The 21974-nt window shown below is 53.3% G+C and overlaps 1 protein-coding gene across 1 annotated transcript in view; it reads left to right on the top strand.

Annotated features, from left to right (window-relative positions):
- The first annotated feature begins 729 nt into the window (after positions 1-729).
- Positions 730-21974, top strand: part of CSF1R (colony stimulating factor 1 receptor) — a 29945-nt gene continuing 8700 nt past the window's right edge. Inside the window, exons 1-10 of the mRNA XM_041749547.1 lie at positions 730-957; positions 5208-5465; positions 5907-6191; positions 7421-7557; positions 8225-8384; positions 11922-12108; positions 14758-14873; positions 15064-15184; positions 15292-15479; positions 17201-17316. Coding sequence (XP_041605481.1) covers positions 909-957; positions 5208-5465; positions 5907-6191; positions 7421-7557; positions 8225-8384; positions 11922-12108; positions 14758-14873; positions 15064-15184; positions 15292-15479; positions 17201-17316 — 1617 coding nt within the window. The 5' untranslated portion in view covers positions 730-908. The remainder of the gene's footprint in view (positions 958-5207; positions 5466-5906; positions 6192-7420; positions 7558-8224; positions 8385-11921; positions 12109-14757; positions 14874-15063; positions 15185-15291; positions 15480-17200; positions 17317-21974) is intronic.

Below are 21974 nucleotides of genomic sequence, written 5' to 3'. Positions count from 1 at the left end.
TTTTTTATGTTGGAATTTTTTTAGTTTCAAGAAGTAACTTCATAACCATGTTATTTAGAAATAAGAAGGAAAATACTAAGGGAATCCATTGAAAGGGATAAAAGCAATTGACTCCAGGAGAGGAAGTGGCAGAGGAATGCTATTTTTCTGAAGAAATATAGCTGCACAATTAGACTCTTTGTAAAAATAACAAATAACTTAATAGGTGATGTAACAAGAGTTCTACAATCAGGCTGTCTAGATCTAAATTCCACCTTGCCATTCAGTAGCCATGTAATTATGGGCAAGTTGAAGGTGTTTGATCTCTCTGAGCCTCAGGTTTTCCATTTGCAAAATGGGAATGGCAATGGTACCCAACATATAAAGGATCTATGGGAACTGGAGGAAACAGTGAATGTGAAGGGCTTAGCTGGGGAGTGTCCTGGAAATAGAAGCTTCTTCTATCATCAGGCTGTCTCAGACCAAACTAACTTTCCTTTTGGCTAAACCAGAACTGTCTGGTCACTCTAAAGACCCCCTACTTGTGTTACTGACTGACTACTTGACCTTCGGTGTATCTCTTCTCCCAGGATCCTTTGGAGGCAACTTCAGAAGGGCCCTAAACTTAGCTAGCTCCCCCAAGCACAGGCTGGCCCTGTTCCAGACTCCAACTCCTCCCCCTGGGGGTCATGGCTTTGTTTTCTTCTGAAGACCCAAGATTTCCAAACTCTGTGGTTGCCTTGCCTTGCTAAAAGGGGAAGAAGGGGATCAGCCCAAGGAGGAGGAAGAGGAAAACAAGAGAAACAGCCAGTACAGCAGAGAGGAGTGTGTGTCCAGCAGCCCTGGTCCCTGAGGAGCTAGCAGCTGAGACCCCAGTGCCTTGCCTATCCCTCAGTCCCGCATCAACCTGCCACCTCCCCACTGAGGCCATGGGCCTAGGGGCTCCGCTGGTTCTGCTGGTGGCCACAGCTTGGCATGGTAAGAGCAAAATCGGGAACTCTTCGGGTTGGGGGCGGGGGGAGATGAGTGACAGAGAAAGCCCCTGTGTAAGGACCTCGTAAACTCCTGCCTCTCCCTGAGTGTCCCCACTCTATGCCTCCATCTCCTTAGCCTGGACTGCAGGTTTGTGGGTATCTGCTTTCGAGAGGCAACAGAGGGAAAAAGAAAGTGTGAGTGGGGTGGGACCAGCCCAGCCAGGGTTGCAGATCTGTCCCAGCTCAGATGTTGACTCACTGTGTGTCCTGAACAAGCCCCTGATGCCCCAGGGCTTCTGTGTGCCCATCCATTCAATGGCAGGTTGTTGGGGGGCAGTGGTGAGCTAGACGAAAGAATGCTTTTCAAACTCAGCTCTGCACAGATTACCTGGGGATCTTGTTACACTTTCTCACTCAGTAGGTCAGTAGGTCCCAAGTACGAGATTATGCATTTCTTACAAGCTCCTAGGAGATGCCAATGCTGCTGATCCAGACCTACAGCTCGTTGGGAAGCCCTAGAGAGCTCCGAATGGCCCTCCAGCTCTGCCAGCCTGTGAGCCACAAAGTAGACAGGACCTGACTTGGAAAGGGCCGAAGAGGCAGGGGTCATTCTTGGGAGGCTTGGATAAGGGGCTGGGAAGGGAAATAAGAAGTTAGCCTCTCTGGCCCAGGGCTCAGGTGAGGCAAATTTGGGAGGCTACTAGAGGAGGACCTGAGGAGGGCCTGCGGAGAGGACAGTGCAGGTGGCCCTGGCCAGCACGTTCCCAGACACAGGCTGCCTGGCCTCAAGACAGGTAGCTCTGTGACAGACCCTGTCCCACCTCCAACCTTCTGGTAGCAGCAGCATTGGTGCAGAAACTCTCATCCCAGGCGGGTGCCCAACTGGAGGTGAGGGGCTGGCAGCTTGGCTTGTAGCTACAGTTCTGTTTTATCACATGCTTGTTTGGAGGGACCTTGGGCCAGGATGGTGATGGTGTGGGGTTGGGAAGGCAGACTCAGCTTTGGCCTCCCCATAGCAGGACCTGAGGAGTAGGTGCAGCTGGTCCCCATGAGGAGATAGCCCACCGAGGGTCTTTTGGTGGCCCAGGCTCTCTGGGCTTGAGCGTCTGTTCTTTGTTATTGAGATGTAGTTTACATACAGGAGAATGCAGATTCTTAAGTATACAGCCTGATGGGGTTTGACAAATGCATATGCTTGTGGACACGGCATCCCAATTAAGATGGAAACGATTCCCCTCTCTCCAGAAAGCCCCTTGGGTTTTATTTCACTTCCTTGTCCTATCTTCCTGTCCAGATTCTCACTACTGGGGGGTGGAGGGTTGTTCAGTATTTAGACCCAGAAAAAAGAAAAAATGGGAGGCAGCAGGCCAGGAGTCTCAGCTTTCAGCCCAGGAGACTTATGAGTGAGTGGTGAGTGAGTGGGGGTGCAGGGGCTGCTGTGAGGGAGTCAAGGGCCGGGCTCTGAACACCCTAGTGATGAGGAGAGGCTCACTAAGATCCTGCGCTGAGGAGACCGCGATGTCCTCGGCCTTGGTGTGCAGTGTAGGGGAGGCGTTGAGGGAGAGGTGTGGAGGTTGAGGCACATCCTGGGAGCCGAGATGGGAAACAAGACAGAAGAGGACCTTGATCAGTGTCCACCAAGGCCCCAGCCCCCACCCCAAGGAGGATGAGCCTGAGCAGGCTTTCCCTTCCCGCCAGCCAAACCAGCAGGGGGAAGTGAGGGGCAGAAGTTGAGGGTGTCAGCCTGGCCCTGCATGAATATCCGGGACAACAGGACAGGACAAAACAGGACACATTTCTCTGACCACATTTCCAGGAGGCCGAGACAGGGGCTAGAGGGACAGGGCAGGGGAGGGGAAGGAGAAGGCGCCACTGAGACCAGGCGGGTACAGAAGAGGAACACAACGAGAATTACAGAATTCAAGACAGCGGATGGTACAGTCACAGGCTGTGACCTTTAAAAGTTAAAAATTGGGACTCCTGGGTAGCTCAGCGGTTAAGCGCCTCCCTTTGGCCCAGGGCATGATCCTGGAGTCCTGGGATCGAGTCCCGCATCGGGTTCCGGGCATGGAGCCTGCTTCTCCCTCTGCCTGTGTCTCTGCCTCTCTCTCTCTCTCTGTCTCTCATGAACAAATAAATACAATTTAAAAAAATAAATAAAAAAAAATAAAAGTTAAAAATTTTAGGGACGCCTGGGCAAAGTCAGTTAAGTGTCCAACTCTTGATCTCTACTCAGGGCTTGAACTCACAACCCCCTAGATTAAGGGGTTGTGATCTCGGGGTTGTGAGTTCAAGCCCCATGTTGGACTTCATGGCTGGCATAGAATCTACTTTAAAAAAAATTTTTTTTAAACAAGTTAAAAACTTTAGGCGTTAAAGTGTCAGGATCAGAACAGGGGGTTAGAAATGTCATAACTGAAACTGTAGCCCAGGACAAGAGCAGTTGACCGAGCCTGGGACTGCTATAGCTTCATTGAATTCTCCCAAGACCTCAGAGGTGGAAACACACTGTTCCCATTGGATGGAAGAGTAGCCTAAAAGTCAGAGAGGTTAAGCAAGCTACCCAGCACAAGGGAGAACCAAGTTTCAGCCCATGGGGGTGTGACCCTACCATCCAAGCTCTTCCCTGCAGTAAAACCCCAGCTGGGGCCCTGCATAGCTGCAGCTATAATGGGGGAGCACAGGCTCCCAGAAATGGCGCTTGCTCCTCTGCCTGGTGGTCACGTGGCCCAGGAGGGATACAACCCCTGTGTTGGCTGTGGCAGTATTCACCAGTTCACTCCATTTTTTTATGCTGCTCAGAAGCTCAGGCAGAGAGGCAACTCACCTCTAGATGGATATAAAGTCAAAACATTTAATGAAGCCATCCTGAAATACTTCGACAGAGGAGATCTTCCCCATTCTGGAGTCCACGGTGGGGATGGGGTGGAAATACCCACCCAGAGAACTTTTGTGCAGGAGAGTAGAGAACCCTGAATTCAGCCGATACTCGGGGGCAGCAGTGTCCATGGCCCTGTCACCGGAGTAGAGGGGTTGGATTCATTAGCGACACCCAGTTGGTCAGTGGCAGAGCCAGGCCCTGCAGCCCAGCATGTTCCAATGTGCAGCAGGTGGCACTCCATCTCCTGGGGGTCTCTCCACTGGAGAGGGGACAGTAGCCAGGAGGGCCAGGAAACAGAAGTGAGAACATCCCTGGGACAAGGGCTGCAGGCTGAGCGGAAACTGGGGGCCAGGCTGGATGCCAGCAATGTGCTTCCGCCCACACAGGCTCAGGGGTGCCTGGCCGCCTCTCCAAGGCCTTGAATCAGCTCTCACTTCCCTCCTTTACCCCTATTTTAGGCCTGGAAAAATGCTGACACTGCAGAGGCAACGGGCCTTCTTCCCGGAGGGCCTGATATGGGTTTCAAGTTCTCTTTTCTCCTTCAAGAAAATTTTCCTTAAAAGAGATTGGCTTCCTAGTAAACACAGCAGTGCTGGTGTACTTGGCTAGAGTGATGACCAACTCTTACTATTTATTTGGAGATAGGTGAGGTTCCAAAGGCTTTCCATGCACTTAAACCTCCTGGCATCCCAAGAAATGCATATAATTATTGTTCCCATTTTATAGGTGGGGCAAGTGAGACACAGAGCCTCTGAACCATTCCATGGTGCTGCAGAGCAGATGTCCAGTGGTGGGAGTGGGCATGACACAAGTCTCCTGGAACCCTTCTAAATCTGCTGTGCCAAGATCCTATGGCCTTTCTCTTCTTCCCCATACAAATTATGTTGGAGGACTTTGCTATGAACATTCCACTTATTTGTTTTTTCTGTTGCTTGTTTGCGCCCCTGCTCTGAGCCAGGTCCTGGGTCTCGCACAAGGGATACAGCCCATTTTATACATGAGGCTGAAGGGGTCCACCCCTAGGGAGAATGTTGCATCACAGCTGGGAAGGCTGAGGCTGGGGGAGACTCCGTGGGACAGCAGCTGACTAGGAGCTGAGAAAGCTCCCAGGCCTCTGTTTCTCAGAGGAGGGGCCTGCCAGACATCAGTCCCTCACCTGAGTAGATTTGAGGCACGGGGAAGGGGGGGTGGCGGGGAGGAGGGCCCAAGCAAATGACAAAGGGGACAAGGACTGCTCAAGGTGATCCCAAGTCACAGTTGAACCCCAGCCCCATACCTCCCCTGCCAGGGCACCACCCATCTCAGAGGCTAGGGTCAGCAGATCAGGGAGTGCCTCCTCAGGGCTCACCCTTATCCCCTCTTTGCCCCACCAGTTCAAGGAGTCCCAGTGATAGAACCCAGAGGCCCGGAGCTGGTCGTGGAGCCAGGCACAACAGTGACCCTGCGATGTGTGGGCAATGGCAGCGTGGAATGGGAAGGCCCCATCTCCCCACACTGGAACCTGGACCCTGATTCCCCCAGCAGCATCCTGAGCACGAATAATGCCACCTTCATGAACACTGGGACCTATCGCTGCACTGAGCCTGCAAGCCCCCTGGGGGGCAGTGCCACCATCCACCTCTATGTCAAAGGTGAGGACTCTGAGACCACTCCCAAGAAGCCTGGCCCAACAGGCCCCACCAGGAACAGGCAGGAGGGCTGAGCCCTAATATTAATAACCATAACAAGCCAGCTCTACATTTATTGAGCAGCTGCCATTGACAAAGACCAGTGGCAGTGCTTCCAATTTCATGTAGTCCTCATAATAACCCTGGAGGTAGGTTCCATGACTATGCTCATTTCCTGGAGGCTCAGATGGGTTGAGTCATTTGCCCAAGGTCACACAGCACCAAGGAGTAGGGCTGAACCTGGTTTCAGCGCCCCTACTCTGAAGTGAAGTATCGGCTGAGCTTCTCAGGTGTTGTGTGACCTCTGGCAAACGATCAGCTTCTCTGAGCCTCCCTGTCAGTGTTCAGAGACCACTTGGCCTGGTAGAGGGAGACAGTTGTAACCCCATATCCGCTCTACCCCAGACCCTGTTCGGCCTTGGAAGGTGCTGACCCAGGACGTGACAGTGTTGGAGGGGCAGGATGCGCTGCTGCCCTGCCTGCTTACCGACCCAGCGTTGGAGGCAGGTGTCTCGCTGATGCGGGTTCGTGGCCGGCCTGTCTTGCGCCAAACCAACTATTCCTTCTCGCCCTGGTATGGCTTCACCATCCACAAGGCCCAGTTCACCGAGTCCCAGGGCTACCAATGCAACGCTCGAGTAGGCGGCAGGACGGTAACGTCGATGGGCATCTGGCTTAAAGTGCAGAAAGGTGTGTGGGGCTGGGAGGGACAGGCCAATGTGGAGGGCAGGGACAGAGAGCCGGAGACTTGCGAGCCGTGGCAGGGCTTGGGCCTGATGGGGAGTAATGGGGTGTCCCTCTTCTTTCACTTCTTCCTTCTAATTGCATCATGGTCATCTATAAGGGGCCCTTTGGGGCAAGACAAGCAAAGTGTTGGGCCCAGAGGCAGCCCAAAGATAATCTCAGCTCATGAGACACACTATGCAAATCATTCCACAAGGGGATAAGAGAGAGTGGGGAGGGGAGGCGCTCTGAGAGAGTGACATTTTATTGGAGCTGAACTGTGAATGATAGGAAGCAGGTGGCCGTGCAAAGCTCTGCTTCAGCAGAGGAAACAGCAGGTACAAAGGCATGAGGTGGGAACAGGTTCTGACTGTTCCAGGAACGGGAGGAGAGCCTGAAGCTGTCCCACATCCTCAGACATGGGTTTCCCACTCAATTCATTGAACTTGAATTCAGTGTCTACTCTGTCTCGGGCACCGTGCTAGCCACCGGGGATACTGCTGTCCACCAGGGGTGGGGGAGACAGACTAGAGAGAGCAAATAACATGCTGATGGTGATCAACAAGAAACTAAGCTGGAGAAAGCTAGATGTGTGTGGGATGGGGAGGCTCATTCAGCTGACTGGTCACAGAAGGCTTCTCAGAATGAAAGATCTAGAGGATGAGAGCAACCACCCACTCACAATGTGGAAGGAAAAAGCACTCCAGGAAGGTGGGCAAGTGTGCAGTCTGTGTAGCCAGGAGGCCGGTGTGGCTGCAGAGCGGTGAGCGAGAGGTAGCAGGCACTTGGATGGTCAGTAATGGGCCTGGGCTAGCATCCCATGAGTGATGGGAAGCCACCAGATCCCAGCCCAGGAGTTGCATGTGATCCAATCCACATTCTTAAGAGCTCCTTGGGCTGCTGCAAGCAGTCTGTATTGTGCAGGGGTCAGAAGAGAAGTGGGGGCTTTCCAGGTGGCTGTTGCAGGCACCCAGAGCAGAGACCAGGGTGAGACTGGGGAGAGGTGTGGCGATGCAGGGGAGTAGGCTTCTCAGAGTCCGTTTAAAAAACAGAACCTGCTGTCTGAGGCCTCCAAGGCTGCCTCCCGGGTTTTGCGATAGGAGTGGGGTGAGGACCTCAGCCAGTTTCTCCCTGTGGCAGGGAGCAGAGTGACAGCTCCGGCCTGGGTGTTTATGGGTCGCTTTCCCTGGCCTCAGTCATCCCAGGGCCCCCGACCTTGACGCTGAAGCCTGCAGAGCTGGTACGGATTCAGGGAGAGCCCGCCAACATCGAGTGCTCAGCCAGCAATGTTGATGTTAATTTTGACGTCTTCCTGCAACACGAAGACACCAAGGTCAGTCCCTGGGGTGACAGTGGGATTAGGTGTGCCCATCCTCCCAGCACACCAGGCTCTGCAGGATGGAGCCCCAGTCCCCCTACGAGCTGGCTCTCTGGACTGAGGGTGCGGCCCAGGCCCTAAGATCTCACTGCCCATCAAAGGCTGATTCAGAACGAGGACTCAGGCTCACGCCACTGAATCTTGTGGGGGGAAGGAGGTGATACTCTACCACCTTGACCCATGACCTTTGTTTGCCCCAGTCTGTAGACAAGAGCCAGAGGTCAGTTCACTTCTGACTTAGTGAGGGGTTCCTAGGGCACCTCAAAGCCCAGGAATATAAAGGCCATTTCAAAAAGATTGGAGAGAGGGAAGCAGAGAGCATCTCCAAAAGAGAACGGCACTGGGCTGCTTCAAAGAGCCCCTTGCTGTCCCACTGTGCCTACTGTGTGCCAGGCACAACCCTACCCACATTTACAAGCAATAGCTCATTGTTCTTCCCTACAACCCTAGGAGTATGGGCTAGTATTAGTCCCATTTTGCAGATGAAGACACCAAGGCTCAGAGTTCAGTCTTTTGCCCGAGGAAAAGCAGATGGTAATCTTTAAGGGTTGATGATTTGAACGCAGGGTTTTCTAATCCCTAAACAATATTGGTATCCCATTTTCATTCTTTCTGGCTACAGCTCACAATCCCTCAACAATCCGACTTCCAAGGTAACCAGTACCAAAAAGTCCTGACCCTCGAGCTCGATCACGTAGGCTTCCAAGATGCTGGCAACTACACCTGCGTGGCCACCAATGTTCGAGGCATCAGCTCCACCTCCATGATCTTCCGGGTGGTAGGTAAGAATCAGGGTGATGGGGGAAGGCTGACAGAGATCCCAGGTGGGGGGGGTGCAGAGAGAGTGTGTGAGGGGATTGAGAAAGAGGAAGTTGATGGCACAGAATGAGGAGACACTGTTGAGAACACCTGCACTAGACTCCCCTTATCCTGGGCCTGGCTAGGGAGCAACACCACTGGGATCCTTCCCAGGTCCTTCCCAGGTCCTTCCCCAGAATCCCTCACTCCCTTCCTAGGGCTCCTTTCGTGCTTTTTTGTTTTGTGACTGATGTCCAGTAACTCCCTGTTGGATTGCTGTTCACTCCATCATTCATCCCTTCATGCCTGGAACACCCACATCACATGGACACGGGAGCAGACAATGCTCACCCAGTGTGATCCATGCAGGAAGTATGGAGTGTCCTGAGGACACCAAGGGGACCCCCCAACCCTGACTTGAACAAAGTGGCCTACGTTAGGCTCAGAAAAATCGAGGCAGGTTAGCAAGGCAGAAGGGTAACAGCACAACATGTGGAAGGCCTAAAGGGAAAGAGATCAGAGAGCATTTGAGACGTGGAGAGAAGTTGCCCCTGGCTAGGATGTGAGTGGTGTGACAAGTGGCCCAAGAGAAGCAGAGATGGAGGCACCATCCAGATAGTAAAATGGGTGGGAGGTTTGCATCATATCCTGTTGGGAAGTCATTGAGAGTCTAAGAGGAGAGTGATGGGATGAGACTGTGTGGAGGGGTACGTGGTGGTGGCCTGCAGCCCATACTCCCAAGGCAGCATCCCAACCTGGCTCCGCCAATGACTAGCACATTGCTTCTCTAAAAAACAGGGATACTAACAGTACTAGGAGTCACTGTCTCATAGGTTTGTTGTGGGAATTGAGTGAATCTATTTATCATCTATCAATCAATCAATCAATCTATCTATCTATCTAATCACTCTGGCACAGACTAAATGCTGCCTCGTGTGCATAGGAGCTGTGATCTCAGAAGGCCAGTCAGATGTCCTGTGCATTAGATGGGAGATGGGAGTCTGGGCAGGCTAAGTGGGAGTTTCTCAAGGTCAGGACAGGCTGAATGACTTTGGTTTGGCCACACCTCATGTGTTCAATGTTATGGGAGATAGAGGGGTATTGGGGAGGCCAAGCATGACCATCACCACCCTTATAGCACCTGCACTCCCCTAGGCCCCATTGCTGGGAGCTGTGTGGGGTGAAAGAGGGGAGGAGCTCATAGCATTGTTCCCCAGGTACGGGTTCTGAGCCTGTGTGTTTCCTAGTGTACGGGTACCACAGTCACTCAATGTTCGTGTTCGTGCACACTTCTGGGCAGACACTGCTCTCGATGCTGACGGTGCGGCTGCAAAGGAAACATACATGGAGGCCCCTGCCCACATGAAGTTTGTGCTCGAGCTGGGAAAAGACAAGTGATGAGCAACATAAATTCTGGAAGCTGAATCAGTTCTAGAGTTTGCCATTTAAAGTAGAGTGTGTCCCCAAGGAAGGTCTCACTGGCCAGCTCACATTTGAGCAATGACTTGAAGTTGGTGAGGGGGTAAGCCATGCAGATGTACTGCTGAACAGAGCTCCAGGCAGAGGGCAAGCAATGTCCTTGGCAGGACTGTGCTGGCCACGTGCAAGGTATAAGTCAGCCAGTGTGGCTGGGGTGGAGCTCGGGAGGAAGAGTGGTACAAAGTGAGCCAAGACGTATCGTATCCAATTCCACAGGGCCCTGTAAGCCGATGTAAGGACTTGGTTCTTTTCCCCTTGAGAAAGATGGGATGCCGTTGGAGGATCTGAGTAAAGCGGTGTGACACAATCCAACTTACATGTAATAAGATTTAACATGGTGCTTTGTGGAGGGTAGAAGAAGGGAGACGACGTAGGAGGCCACTATGATTGTCCAAGCTAGAGGTGATGGTGGCTTGATTAGGCTTGATTAGGGTGGTGGTGGTGGAGGTGGTGGGAGGATGGATGGAGGATGGAGAGACTCATCCTCCTCAGATAGATGGCTGAGGGGAGAGAGAGAAGAAGACAGAAGCCTTGCCCTAAAAGCTCCCAGATTAGTTAGAGAGGATGGCTACCCGAAGGGAGAAGATGTATGAAGTAGAATAGATGTAGTGCCTAATGGATGTGTAGTCTAGAAGGGCAGCAGGAGTCCTGAGGAGGAAGAGCCCCCTGTGGCCTGAAGTGGTGGATGGGGACCCCCTGATAAGGATGAGCCTGGAAGGATGAGAAGGATCGAAATAGAAAAGAGGAAGTGGAGGGGGCTCCTGGTGGAGAAACTGGCTTGATAGAAACCTCCAAGGTAGGAATGACTGTGGTGTATTCAGGGCCTATGAGGACGCCCAGATGGGTGGAGCAGTGTGTGTGTGTGTGAGTGTGTGTGTGTGTGTGTGTATGTGTGTGTGTAGGAAGAGGGGCGACAGCTAGATGGGCATAAAGAGAGACCTGATTGAGGAGAGCCTTGAATGCAAATCTGTATGGCTCCAGTGGGGAGCCAAAGGGACTTTGGAGCAGGCATATCACAGGGTAAAAGAGCGAGTTTTAGATTTCATAGACGAGTAAGGAAAAGAACCGTTAGAGATCATCTAGTTCCAGGCTTTTTGTAAAGTCTTGGGGGATTTGAGAAAGTATTTCAGGGGCTTCCGTGAGAGGCATGGAGAGGGTGAGTAAGTGGGGATTCTTGCCATAGCTCCTCTGCCTGAGATTCAACCAAAGTAACTTGATTTTAATTCATGCAAGATTTAATTAGAAGAAACAAGTCAGGACTTTTTCAGGCATAGGTAACAGAAATCAACTTGAGCTAGCCTGATCACAAGAGGATTTTATTGGCCTTATAGCTCAAAAGTCCATGGATCTGAGCTTCAGGTGAACTGGATCTTGGTGTTCAGTTGATATGGACAAGAACCTGTTGCTTCTTGCCTCTCAGCTCAACATTTTTCTTGTGGATTCCTTCAAGTATCAGGCTTGACAACCCCCTGGAGTTAGGGCTTCTCCTTTCCCAGAGCTCCAACAAAAATCATGGAAGTAAGTGTCAAAGGACCCAAGGGCTCATGTGCCTACCCTAAACCACTCACTGGTCCAAAGGGGACAAACTACTTTGACTGGCTGGCCTGAGTCACATGCCCTCCTTAGAGCTAGATTTGGAAGCTTCACTGCCTGAACTATAACCAGAAGAAGGGGAAATGAGTGAGGGTGTCTTTGCATTTTGCCACTTTGATTTTTTTGCCACTGAAAAATTTTCAAAAAGTTATAACAACACAAAATATCCAATCTCTTGGTTATATAAATAAGGAGGCAGAGGTAGCAAAGAGGATAAGAATTTGTCCGAGTTCTCCCAGGGGCTCAGCGAAGTGTTTGGGTTTCTGTGGGACAGTGGTGGGAAGGGAGATGCCAGAGGGTGAGTCTTGGTTAGGGGTGGGGGCTGCACACCTGCTGCACACAGGAAGGGTCCAGCTAAATGGCTGAGTCAAAGGGTGGATCACCAAATGAGCAAATAAACTGAGACATCTTCCCAGCAATGCCAGATCTTTACGTGTTCTGCTTTCCAGAGAGTGCCTACTTGAACTTGACCTCTGAGCAGAGCCTCTTCCAGGAAGTGACTGTGGGTGAGAAGGTCGATCTCCAAGTCAAGGTGGAGGCCTACCCAAGCCTGGAAGGTTATAACTGGACCTATCTGGGACCTTTCTCCGACCAGCAGGCCAAGCTCAAGTTTGTCATCACGAAGGACACATACAGGTACCACCTGTCAGCTCCCATCTGAATGGCCCCACAGCCAGAAGGAGAACACTTCAGCCAGGAGGCAGGACACTGGGTCATATCTCAACCTTGCTAGTGACCTGGAACAAATAAATCCCTTCCCTTTTCCGGGTCTCACTTTTCCTGACTATAGAACCTCAATATCAGTCATCTGTGTTTGAGACTTTGATAAAATTGGCTTGCCCCTCTGTCCCACATCCTTGGAAAATCCAATGCCCTCCTCAAGAGTTCTACTATTTCTTGGGGTGTGTATTCTCAGGCTTACTGAAGATTCTTTTTTTTTTTCACTGAATAATTCTTAATCCCATTAATTCTCTTCTTTTGTGGCCAATCCAAATATAGAAGACAGTGCTTCATGATTTCTTTTCTTTTTTTTTTTAAGATCTTATTTATTTATTCATGAGAGACACAGAGACACAGAGACACAGGCAGAGGGAGAAGTAGGCTCCATGCAGGGACCCCGACGATGTGGGACTTGATCCCGGGTCTCCAGGATCACGCCCTGGGTTGAAGGCAGCGCTAAACCACTGAGCCCCCCAGGCTGCCCCATGCTTCATGATTTCTACTCCTAGACACCCTCCTAATAATGACTACACAGGCAATCTGCCACATACATGGGTTTAGGGGGTAGACAGAACTAGCATCACACAATCACATATACATCAAAAGTTCTTTAAAGGGCTCATTCTTCTCTACAGGCTCAAAATGCTTCTCATAAAGTGCCATCTGACTCTATCTCCTCTTTTCCCCCTTCTTTCCATTTCTAGAATCTGGCTTATCCCCCACACACAACATGTTAGAAGTCTATTTTCTGTCTCCTTACAACCTCAGGGTGTCACTTTCCCATCCAAAGTGGTGTAACCAGGTTGTCTACTACATAAGAGTCTCATCTATAGGAGGAACACCAGTAGCAGGTGTTAAAACAATAGCTTCTTTACCCACTTGTGTTTGAACAAGAGTACGGCACTCAAGAACAGCAAGCATGCGCTGTGCATGCAACCCATTCCTATCCCACACTCTTGACAGACATCTCTAATCTACTGTCGAGCTCTTTCCCTCAGGGTCCCCATGCAGCCTGGGAGTCCTTGACACCATCTCCAGCCAGTATTTTCTTCATTAATTGACTTAGGAGAGGAGACATGTTTGCCATTATTTAGGGATTTGCTAGATGTTTGCTAGATACTCCCTTAGCCAACTTCTAACTCCAGAACTCTCCAGAGTTCTTTTTCTAGCTTCTGAAGCCCAGACTTCATGAATGCCTGGCTTCCAGCTTGCCAACTTTCAGAATCAAAACAGAACAAAATGTTCAGCAGGACAAAAATGTTTCCTTGTCCTCCTCATGTTTCTCCTCCCAGTTCCTTTCTCATCCATTCTGGTCAGGATTTCTAGCTTCTCCTTGTCTAAAGCAGAAGTTCTGAATCTAGAGTCTATAGACCCCTGGGAGGGGGATGGTCCACGGACAGGTTTCAGGGATCCATAGGCAACAGGGACATTGCAAAAAGAAACTCTGGAGATCCCCCAAACACGGTAGTGTGGGGTCATCCAGCACAGGGCAGAAAAACCTGGTCACCAAACAGCCACCAAACTGAGCTCATGTGATGGATGTGTTCATTCATGATGGTGACTTTGAGTCACACAAAAAAGTTAAATTCTTCCAGCTTAAGAGGCAGGTGTGTAGAGGGGTTCTGTATGCCTAAGGTCTAGCTGAATGAGATTGCCCTTTGAATACCATGGGTATTAGCCCAGTGTAATTTATAATAATATGCTGTAATTTATTTTTTAAAAACCTATCTGTTACCTAGACAGTGCATGTCCATAACGGACAAATGCTAAAATAGAGCTTAAGAGAAGAAAAAAAAAAAAAAGGAAAAATTATCTGGAATCAGCTGAGGATAACTTATGTTATTTGCATTTGCTTCTGGGTCTTCTGTAACACAAGGCACCATTAAATTGGTATATAACCACAATCTACATTGAGTTGGGCTCTGAGTCAAGTACCCCAAATATATGCCCCTTTCGTCCCCAGGCCAAGCTTGTGAATTAATAACCATCAGTGTAACCCTCACAGAAAGGGAAGCAAAGGATCAGAGACGTTGAGTACCTTGTCTAAGATCACACAGCTCAGAAACAACAGCACAAGAACTTGAACCCTGGTTTCTGCAGCCCTGTGGCTACATCCTGCCTCTCATCCCTCTCACAGTCCCTCTTGGCAGGGTTGGTGCTTTCGGGGCTGCAGCTAACCTGGGTGCTGGTGTTTTGAGCAGGGACTGCTTAACCCAGTGATGGTGGTGTAAGTAGATACATTCGGGGGGTGGGGGAGGGCTTTGATGTGCTTTCCAGGGTCGGCACTTCACAGACATCATTTCTATGAAATCTCAGGACAAAAAAAAAAAAAAAAAAGAAGAAATCTCAGGACAAAACTACTTTGCAAATGAGAGAAGCAATTAAGGAATTGGGTTGCTCATTGGGTTTGCTGATTTTCCCATGTCTCAATGGCACTCAGCCTGTGCCTGGCTCAGCCAAGGCCTTTGTGTCCTGGACACTTTACCAAAAATAAAAAAGCCCTTTAGAAGGTTGTCCAAGTACCAGGACTGAGGTTCACTGCAGACAGCTTGCCCCTCTTTGCAGGTATACCTCCACCCTCTCCCTGCCTCGCCTGAAGCCTTCAGAGGCCGGTCGCTATTCCTTCATGGCCAGAAGCACTAGAGGCGGGGATTCTCTGACCTTTGAGCTCACCCTACGATGTGAGTGATGGGGCAGGTGCGTGGGGGTGGGAGCGGGAGTTCGGTTAGGGGGCTGGGGAGTAAGGTCCCTGGGCTGCCTGTAGGTCCCTGGGGCTTGCAGATGGACGATGGAGGGAAAGCAGCTCAGTGCAGGGGACTTGGGGCCTCTGGGGCTGATCCTTCCCTCATCCATTCCTCTTTTTCTCCTCAGACCCCCCAGAGGTCAGGATCACTTGGACCACTGTCAACGGCTCTGACGCACTGCTCTGTGAAGCCTCTGGGTATCCCCAGCCCAATGTGACATGGCTGCAGTGCAGAGGCCACACAGATAGGTAAGCGGCTCTGCTCACCTTCTTCACCCCAGGCCGAGGGGCTGAGGGGCCGAGGGGCCGAGGGACTGGGCATCCTGAAACTCTAAGCCACACTCTGCTCTTCTCAGATGTGATGAGGCCCAAGCGCTGGTCCTAGAGGACTCCTACTCGGAGGTCCTGAGCCAGGAGCCCTTCCACAAGGTGATCGTCCACAGCCTGCTGGCCATGGGGACCATGGAACACAACACGACTTATGAGTGCAGGGCCCTCAACAGCGTGGGGAACAGCTCCCAGGCCTTCAGGCCCATCCCCATAGGTGAGCCCTCACCCCTCTCAGGCCAGTGTGGGAGCTGGGCCCAAGAAACTGCCCCAGCCCCAGGGAGCCAGGGAGCTGGAGCTGGAGGGCCAAAGTGGAGCAGATCCCAGCCCTACCGAGTTCCACCTCTCTGGGTCCGACTCCAGCTACCTCCTGAACAAAGGTTTCCTGAAGAGGCAGGTGGAGGAGTCCAGAACCCAAAGGACTAGAAGCACAGGGGGCAGGGAGGAAGAGTGGAGGGCAGGAAGCCATGAGGTCCGGAGAGAAAGCAGCCTGAAGCGTGGCTTCGCAAGTATGTATTTAGCATGAGCTGTGTGCCAGGCACTCAGGGATGCACAGGGGAACGGGGCATCCATGCAGCTTCGAGCACGGGGACAGAGACAGGCAACAAGTGGACACAGCCCAACCACACCTCAGGGCCAGCCCCCTCAGCCCCCTCCTTCCCTCTCAGACACTCTTCCCTCCAGATACAGTCTCGTTCATTCCGGGCCACCGTCCGGGGGTGCTGATGGCTAGCCGGGCACTGACGCAGGCCGCGTCTGCTTAGAGGAAGGGGTGCCTTGCCCTGTCACACAAGGGCTCCGGCTGTCTGAGTGTGAGTGAGAGGCCTGCAGCTGCAGAGACCCGCCGCACCTTCAGACTTCTGCCAACCAGAACTCAGCACCGCTGTGTGCCTGGCCCTGGCGAGGCTCTCGGGGCGGACAGCGCAGGGCGGGAGCCTGTGCCCAGCTCAGCGGGGGCCCTGCGGGGGCCTCGGAGCAGCTGCGACTAGGCCCAGACTCCACACGCAGCTGCCTGCGGCTGCTCTGTCTCACTGCTGGGGGGCGTATGTGAACAAATCTAAACGGATGTTGCGCTGACTTACGCTGTGCCAGGCGTCGTGCTGAGCACCTTACGGTCATTGTCTCAGCTCACACAAGCCTGGGAGGTGAGCACTATTTTCCTTCCCACCTGGGAGACGATGAACCAGAGGCTTAGGGAGAAGTCACAGATTCGACGTCACACGTCTCTTAAGAGGCAGAGGGGAGATTTGGCCTCAGACCCCCACACTATTGATCTGGGCAAGATGATGGACACTGTGTCCTTCAAACGTATTGAAAGAAGTAAGGTTATTGATCTGGGAAGAGGAGGCCCAGGGGCCATAAGCCAAGCTTTCAGACCCTCAGAAAGGCTGTGGTTCCAAGGGAGGTTCGAGAAAGCAGTGGGGGAAATGCTGGGAGGGCAGATTTCAGTCTAAGCGCTAGGTCTTTCTGTGTGAGCTGCCCGGAGGTGTGGGTGGTGAACGCCCATCCCTGGGGGTGGGGGTGGGTGGGAGTGTGTATGGTGTGCGTGAGTGTGTGCATGCGTGCATGCGTACACACAGAAGCCACAGCTGGGCGCCAGGCCAGCCTGCTGCAGAGGCTCCTTGTACTGGCAGGAGGGGGTACTGCAGCGACCTGAGGGGCTCCCCAGCCACAGAGGCTGTGACTCTGAGCAGGATTTGGGGCTGGGCGTGAGCAGAACTGGAGGGGCTGTCCTCCCTGCCCACGGCTGGCGGAAGGTCTATAGGAATACTCGCTGAGGCTCTGGGGCCTTCTGGGTGAGAAGACACTTTGTTCAGTCAACAGGCATTTATTGAGCACCTACTGTGTTCCAGGCAGTGCAGTGGCCTGATCTCAGTGGTGGCAGGAGGTCTCGGAGGCCCCCTCTGCCGGCTTACTCCTCTGCTCCACCCCTTCCAGGAGCCCACATCCAGCCTCCTGACGAGCCACTCTTCACGCCTGTGTTGGTCACCTGCATGTCCATCATGGTCTTGCTGCTTTTGCTGCTCTTGCTGCTTTTCTACAAATATAAGCAGGTGAGCCTGGGCAGGGCAGTGGCGGGGGGAGGGCGCATCTGGGCACCAGAATGAGCCAGACCCTGGGGCGGTGGCACCAGGTTGCGACAATCCACCCTGTAGCCCCCCTCATTCTGTCAGCCATTCAGCCAACAGCTCTTTAGTGGGCACCAACTGTATGGTAACATGAGCAGCCGGGTGCTGAGTGAGCCAAAACTCAGAGCCTCTGAGGCTCTTCCCTCGAGGGGTTCACTGTCTAGAGCAAGAGGTGGTTGCCTGTCAAACAACCAGAAAAGGGAGGGTGAGGATTACAGAGCCAAGGATGCAGCGGGGAGAGGAATGGTGTTCCGGGTGAGCAGGAACATGGGGGGCTGTCCCCGCTGGGGGATTCAAGCACACAGAGAGGGCCTCACGGGGCCAGGTCTGTGTCTCACGTCGGGTGGTGGGCGGTCTAGTGGAGGAGGAAGGCTTGACCATCATCATCCCCTTCATTAGTTACTGCTAATGGAAGCTGCCATGGACGGCACATTGACATTTAGTGCACCGCCTGTCACTCTGAGCTCTCAGTCAGCGATGGCAATTCTAGGGGCATTGTTGTGAAGCCTGTTACTTACTTCCTCTCACTGAATGTCCTCGACAATCACAGCGCGTGGATAGCATCGCTAAGCCCATTTTACAGAGTTGGAAGCTGAGATTCCGAGAGGTGGAGGCAGCTGCCCTAGTCTACGGCTGGTCGGTGGCAGAGGCTGGGTTTTAAGAAACCATGTTCCTAGTCATCATGTGAAACACTGAATCATCTTATCTTCCCCTCCCGACAAGCTGGAAGCAGGGACTGTCTGGCAGTCAGTATTTTAGAGTTAAAGGCGCTGAGGGCTGGCGAGGTTGAAGAACCAGCTCAAAGGTCCCAGGTGCCTCCCACATGGCAGCCCGAGGCCTCCTGCCACCCCGCCTCGCTGCCTTCCTACACAATAGATGGTGTCCCCTGCAACAGTGGCTGAGGGCCAGGTCAGAGCGGGATGGATGTCTTCCCCTAGTGGGGAAGGGAGACTGCTTGGAGAAGGTGGTTGTCATGAGTGGGCCAGATCTTGGAGAATGCAGGGTGCAGCAGGGGGACGGTAAGGGTTGGAAACGGTATCTCTGGGGGAGAGGGCAATGTGTACCCGGGGGAGGGTGGGGTGGGGGGGGACCACCAAGGCAAGATTTAGAAATGGTGCCTAGAAGAGGAGGCAGGTTGGGGAGTCCAAGGAGTTGGGCTCCATCCTGTAGGCTCAGAGCCATCAGTGGGTTTGAATAAGGGAGCATTGTGATTTAGGGGTGAATAACCCACATTGTGGGCCTCCTCTGGGCCTTCTCTTCTGCACCCCTGCCTTGGGGGTTTTAGTATGAGAAGAGGACATAGTGTGGATGGGATGAGGGGGCCCATGGGGTCCCATGGGCTCAGCTCTCATGCTTATGCCAACACCCAGCCTGAAGAGGCAGCTTTGACCACAGCCTCCAAGAAGCGAAGCTGCCGGGTCAAGACTTGAAGGATCTGGGTCCCGCTCGGAAACTCTTATTTGCCGTGTGATCTTGGCTGACTCACTGCCCACTCTAGTCCTCAGCTTCCCCACCTGTACCATGGGACTAGTTACCAGTCTTCCTCCTCTGACACTCCAAGAGCCTACTGATAGTCTGGTTTAAGAGCCAGGGGTTGGGAGTTGGATGGATGTGGGTCTTGCCTCTACCAGTCTCCAACTACGGTAACTCAGGGGAAGTTGGGGGTGTCTCTGTTTCTCCATCTGTGCAATGGGTTTAATAATGGTGGCCGCCCCACCAGGTTGTCATGAGGATTTAACAAGGGACTGCATGTAGGGGACTTAGCAAGGCGCTGGGCACAGACAGTGCTCAGGACAGAAGCTGCACACCCTTGTGCCAGGAGGAAGTGGCCTGGGGAACCCATGTTAGCTCATGCATCTTGGGATTGTAGGAGTGTCCCAGATTGGGCATCTCCTTGACCACACACCCACAGTGGTTGTTGGGCCCTGCTCGCCCACCTCTGTGGACAGGCCTTAACTCACTCCTGTGGCCACCTCTTCCTTCTCTGAGCAGCTCCAATTGTTGCAAACTTCTTCCTTTTATGGAGCTGAAAACTGCCTCCCACTGCCCCCCCTAGAACTGCCTCCTCAGCCCAGGACACTCCTGCAGAGATTCCAGAGTAGGGCCCAGTTCCCTCTCCAGCCCTTTCTACCTTGAGGTGCCCAGCTCCCTGGGCCAGCATTGGTTTGGGGACACCTTACCCTCTTCTCCATGGGACCATTTTTGGAACATGTGATCCCAGCCACCTTGTTTCCCATCCAGGAAATGTAACTGCCCCCCTGAACCAATCAATCTAAGGCCAAGAAAAGGAGGGCATCCCATGGGACAAAACCTCAAGGGGTCAAGATGGTCATGCTCTTGCCTCTAGGCCCTTCCGTCCAATTCCCCTCTGCTTTGCCCCATGGGGTTCTGAGCTTTGCCTCTGCACTGGGGACCCAGCCTGGCCCGTCCTCCCTGCCTGCGCCTGCAGTGAGGGGGGGGAAGGGTTGGTTCTGCCTCAGGCCTGAGTCATCAGCTTTCTGGCCCCTAGAGAGACCACGGGGGTGGGGCTGGGGGTAGGGGGGAGAAAAAGGCAGGAGTCAGCAGGCTGGAAGGAGGAAGGAGGCAAGGAGGAAAGGATGAGGCAGGGAGGCAGGAAGGGTTGGGATCCTGGAGTCAGAACTGAGCTCTGGGGCCTGGAGGCCAACTGGGGCAGTACTGGAGGGTCCCCAGGGTTTCCAGTGAGAAGTGTTGAGGTCCTACCTTTTCCTAAGACAGAGAACATCCAGCAGCCCAGAACCGGCAGGCCTAGATGGGGAGGGTCACAGGACTTGGAGGTCGGCCTGTCCATCTCAGTCACTGAGGGGAAGTGGGGTGAGGCCTGGGCCTGGGCCTGTCCTACCGAGTAAGTGAGATGACGCACACCCAGTGTGCTGCCACAGCGGGTGCTCCGGGAGCACGCTGCCATTAGGGACAACTACTGCCATTAGGAAACCTGGCCCAGGTGGCCCGTCCCGACTTCCCTGGAAGGGCTCTCTGTCAGGCGGGCACCCCAAGGGAGAAGCCCTGGGCGGCCAAGGGCACAGAAGCTGAGCTGCAGGCTGCCTCCCAGGAAGGGGTCTGGATGCCAGAGGCGTGGAGGGGGAGGCGGGGGGTGGGGGCTGCGTCTTCCTCCAGGTAGAGTCTGAGATTCAGAGACCTGAGATCCAGCCAGAGGACATCTTCCTCCTTGGAGACCCCCTTTCCCCAACACCCCTGCCTGGCTGGGGGCGGGCAGCGCTGGGGAGGGGGCTGACTCAGCTGCAGGGGCCAGAAGGAGAAGTGGCGAGGAGGAAAAACAGCTCTGGCCACAGGAGCCCCTGGAGATGGAAGTGGCGGTGGGGGGGGGGGGGTCAGAGAGTCCCCCCCCACGCCCTGGGGCTTTCTCTCCATGTTTTGGGCTGGGGAAGTCACCCCACACGAGGCTGGAGTCCTCTGTGACTCGGGAGCCTCCTCCTTTGCTCCTGCTTCCGACTCTCCTCCCCAAACCGTAGCATGGATGTTAAGTTTGCCGACAGGCTCCCTCCAGAATCAGAACCCGGAAGTTCTTCCTTGTGTCTAACCACAGTCTCCTCTCCCAAACTGCCATCAGGGAGTTCTTCCCTACGGCTCTCTGGAGTCTTTTCTCTTCATCTGGTGCAACTTGCAGCCCCCGGCTGCCTGCCTCCCCAACACCCATTCACGTACCCTTTAGCTCCCCCAGGCTGGGTGCCTGGAGAAGGCGCCCAGCTGCTAAGCACAGCCCAGCTGGTCCCTGTCCCCTGGGGCCGACCGGAAAGAGTGGGACTGCTGACCCAAGGCCTCAGTGTCCTCTACCATCCAAGCCCAGCTTCCACTTTCCCCCTAAAGTCTCTCTTCCATCAGCACTTCTCATGGGCACCCCCCCTGGCATGATGCCCCCAGGCAGCTGCCACCCTGGGCAGGAAAGGGAGGCAGCCATTCTCTTCCCCAGATCTGGCTCTGGCCTCTCCCTCCTGCTTTACCAATATAAAGTCCGATGTCTCCCTCACTTCCATCCCACCCTCAAGGGCTCCTCGGTGCAGGTAGGAGGGAATCCACTCACCTATCCCAGTGCTCAAGATTTGCCGCCTCTGGAACAATCCCCACCACCCTGCAGCCCACGGCAGCTTCCAGCCCCGCACACTGGCTAGGACTTTGCCCACTGCAGGCCTCTGCATCTGCTACCTACTGAGCCTGCGACGGTCATCCGACTGGCTTCGCACCTCCTCAGGGGCCTTCCCTGACCTGCCCTCGGACCAGCACTCTCTAGCCCATTACCCTGTTTTATTTTCTCCACAGCACTATATGAAAATGTCAGACATGTACATTTGGTTGAGGTGAAGGCCTGTCTTAGCCCCTTGCATGCAAACTCCGTGGGGGCAGGGGCTTTATCTTCTTCGGGTCTGAATCCATGGTGTCTAGCACTAATAGGAACCCGGTGAAATATTTGTCTGGAAATGTTATTCAGCCTTAAAAAGGAAAGAAATTCTGACACTCAGATGACCCTTGAAGACATTAGGCTCAGGGAAATAAGCCAGTCAGAAAAGGACAAATACTGCATGATTCCAAATAAATGAGGTGCCTAG

Source organism: Vulpes lagopus, chromosome 3 (assembly GCF_018345385.1).
Source record: "Vulpes lagopus strain Blue_001 chromosome 3, ASM1834538v1, whole genome shotgun sequence".
Classification (NCBI taxonomy): domain Eukaryota; kingdom Metazoa; phylum Chordata; class Mammalia; order Carnivora; family Canidae; genus Vulpes; species Vulpes lagopus.
This window is presented reverse-complemented; position numbering and strand designations above follow the sequence as displayed.